This window comes from Triticum dicoccoides, chromosome 5A (assembly GCF_002162155.2).
Source record: "Triticum dicoccoides isolate Atlit2015 ecotype Zavitan chromosome 5A, WEW_v2.0, whole genome shotgun sequence".
Lineage (NCBI taxonomy): Eukaryota > Viridiplantae > Streptophyta > Magnoliopsida > Poales > Poaceae > Triticum > Triticum dicoccoides.
The window spans coordinates 162,085,490-162,088,623 of NC_041388.1; the positions used below are offsets into that span (position 1 = coordinate 162,085,490).

General features: G+C 44.3%; 1 protein-coding gene across 1 annotated transcript; it reads right to left on the reverse strand.

Annotated features, from left to right (window-relative positions):
• Positions 1-904: 904 nt before the first annotated feature.
• Positions 905-2,685, reverse strand: LOC119300633 (LIM domain-containing protein WLIM1-like). The gene is made up of 5 exons (XM_037577535.1): positions 2,348-2,685; positions 2,168-2,264; positions 2,042-2,085; positions 1,600-1,683; positions 905-1,326 (listed from the first exon to the last, which is right to left on the reverse strand). The coding sequence occupies exons 1-5, from the start codon at positions 2,486-2,488 to the stop codon at positions 1,102-1,104; spliced, it is 591 nt and encodes a 196-aa protein (XP_037433432.1). The 5' UTR covers positions 2,489-2,685; the 3' UTR covers positions 905-1,101.
• Between the last annotated feature and the right edge of the window lie 449 nt (positions 2,686-3,134).

The following is a 3,134-nucleotide window of genomic DNA, read 5'->3' on the forward strand; positions in this document are numbered from 1 at the left end:
GAAACAGTTGATGGGAGGAAATTGGCATGCTAGTTGGTCAAAGGACAGCTAGTGAGGGTGTCAGGATATTCAAGCTGGGTGCCTGCCTGGTAATCCCAACAGCTGGCAAGTGACTGCCATGATTGATCCTTGAAATTTAGAGCAACTTCTGATCCTCTCATACACTACATTTCAGCTGGCAAGTGACTCTAGAGTTTTCTTCCCAGGGACAGGTTGGTCGTCTCATGATCTTGCAGCGTTCTGATGGCCTTGTGCACTTTTTTCGCTGGCAATGAGATTCTAGGGGCCGAAATAAATTGGAACTAGGTAAAAAAGGCCCTCTCTGATTTATGTATCTGAACTAATTTTGTCCATCCTCTTGGGCTAACAAGCCAAAATAATGGAACATAAAGAGGACAAATCATGTTGTGGCCATTCAAATCTTTCTCAGTGAATGCATGTTTTTTTATATCCTGTGTTATAAATGGCTTGCCAGTGATATCTTAAGATGTTTGCATTGCTAATGATGCCACAGCCTACATTGTATAGTATAGTTGTATCTTTGGAGGACTTCCTTTTCAGTTAATTATGCATAAAACAATACTTCTTCAGTACTGTATCCCCAACACATCTATCATTACTTGCTTCAAACCTGCTAGAAAGCTTTGTTCTATTGTCGACACACAAAAAAAATAATCATATTTGTACAGCTTGTTGTAATGTCTTTTTTAGTACTGATTACTTAACGGGCCTCCAGATCTGTACCTATTCTTTTTGGGGTACCAGCTCATTTCGTTTCTGTGGAAAGATTAAAGTTGTTCAGAGTTTTCTTCTTTTAGACATAAAAAAGTTTTGCCCCTATTACCTATTCTTTAGACAAATGATAAATCAACTTACGGTTCTCTTGCTTGTATGCACACAGACGTCTTCGAACCAGGTAGAGATATTTTGACTCGGATATAACAAGGTTTACATGCGTACAAGGCAATAACATAATTGTCTTTGGAATGCACTTGATCTCGATTGGAAAAACTCAAAAGAACCACACAGCAGAAAGACATACTGCTCTGGTGCAAATGCAAAAGGGCTCGTTATTCATCTCTGGATATCCTCAAGGACTGACTAATACTCCGAGTCTTCATCATCCACTGACCCGGCACTCTGTGACGTCTTGTCGTGATCGTTCTCGAGCTGGCTGAAATTGCCCTTCTCTTTGATCAGCTGGGTGTGGTGGTGCTTGCAGAAGAGCTTGCCCTCATGCGCGATGTAATTCGAAGGGCTGATGGTGCACCCTCCATGGCAGCATTTGAAGCAGCTCTTGTGGTACATGGTGTTGTTCACAGTAACCTGCAGAGTTGGTGCGGGTGTCATGATCAGAGCACTGTCATGTATGCAAACCGAAGAGGTATGATATGAACAATACGTCCGTGTCGCCTTGTCTTGTCATAGAAAAAGAAGATGAATAATTGAATGCCCAACTTGGAAATGCAGCAGATGAATATGAATCCAGCCACATGTTGTTAAGTAAAGGAAACTCCAGCTAAAAAGTAGCAGTCCAGAGGATAATAATGCAGATATAGTACTTAATTGAGACATAATAAGAGTAGAAAATAATAGTACCCTCTCAATTGGATAGACTGTCTTGGTGCATCCAAAACATTTCTCTCTGGTGCCAGCAAATGCGCTCGAGACTTTAATAGCATTCTGCCAAGAAAACACTCATGATAAGCATCACCAAATGTGGTACTAGCTCACAAAGAACAAATGATCAATAATGCCGATTAGTCGCACTATTTTGTCGATATTCTGCCTATCAGTTTGCAAAACGTCATTTTCTATTGAACTAAGCTCCCTATCTGCTCGGATCCGGTGTTGCACTCTCTTCCTTCTTAATGGAGCTCTCTTGCATGGTTGGAAAAGAAAAGAAAAATCTATGTACGTTTTGGACCATCTTGGGTGTGTGTGTTTTGGATCATCTTTGGAAAAACAATACTACCAATGATCTACGTACTACACTCTGCAGAGAATATATAAATGTTAGAGGAGATTAGTGGATGGATACCTCATTCCCAACATTCCTTTCCGGCTTGACAACCTTTGGAGTGCCTGAATCAACATTCCTCCATTACTTTCTGAAGAATTGCAAAGGAATGCAGAGACGACAACATGTGCTAAGCTAAGGGCGTACCTTCGAAGCTCTTGTCGAGGCTCCCGGTCCTCTTGAAGAGCTGGTCAAAGTGAGGCCTGCAGTAGAGCACTCCTTCGAACGAGTTGTAATTCGCGAGCTGTGTCACAGAAACATAGAACAAGTTGAAGAACAAGTGAAGGACTGGGGAAGGAGGAGTGGGGAAGGGGGGAGGCGGAAGACCTTGAGGGTGCCCTTGCAGTGGTGGCACCTGAAGCAGGCCTTGTGGTAGACCCGGTTGTCGGCGGTGAGCTTGTCGACGAGGTACACCGTCTTGTCGCAGGCGTTGCACTTGGTGGTCGTCCCCTGGAACGAAGTCGCCATTGCCTCTCACTCCCTCACTCTCGATCTGCAAGCCGAGCTGCTCTGATGGATGGTGAGGCGTTCTTCCAACACAAGACTGGCTTGGCTTCGCTCCCGACAAGCCTGGGGGCGGGTGATGATTATATGGTGGTAAATGGCGTGGCGCGGTTGGTGGTGGGCTGCAGCTGCAGGTATTGCTGCTATTGCTGTTGCTGCCGCGAGGCGGAGGCGGGGCAGGACAGCTTGGGCGAGAGAGGGAATAATGTTGGGGGTGGCAGGGCAGAGCCAGAACGAGTAGTACTCCCTCCATTCTACAATGCAGTGCTTTCTCTATTCCCATGCTTTAACTTTGATCATAAATTTAACTACCAAGACCGATTGCGGCGGAAGCAAAAATATATCAATGAATTCATATTCGAAAGAAGTTTTCAATTATATAATTTTTTCTTCCGCCGCAGTTGGTTTTGTTGGTTAAATTTATGGTCAAAGTGAGACCTCGAAAAATACAGGCGCACTATATTTTGAAATGTAGGGAGTAGTAGTCAAGTGGGAATTGCAGCGGCTTAAGGAAACCAAAAAGGAGGCGGTGGTTGCGGAAATTTGCGGAGGGGCTAAGCAAAATCCGCAACAAATGTATACGTACCATGACGGTGGTGACTGGTGGTGA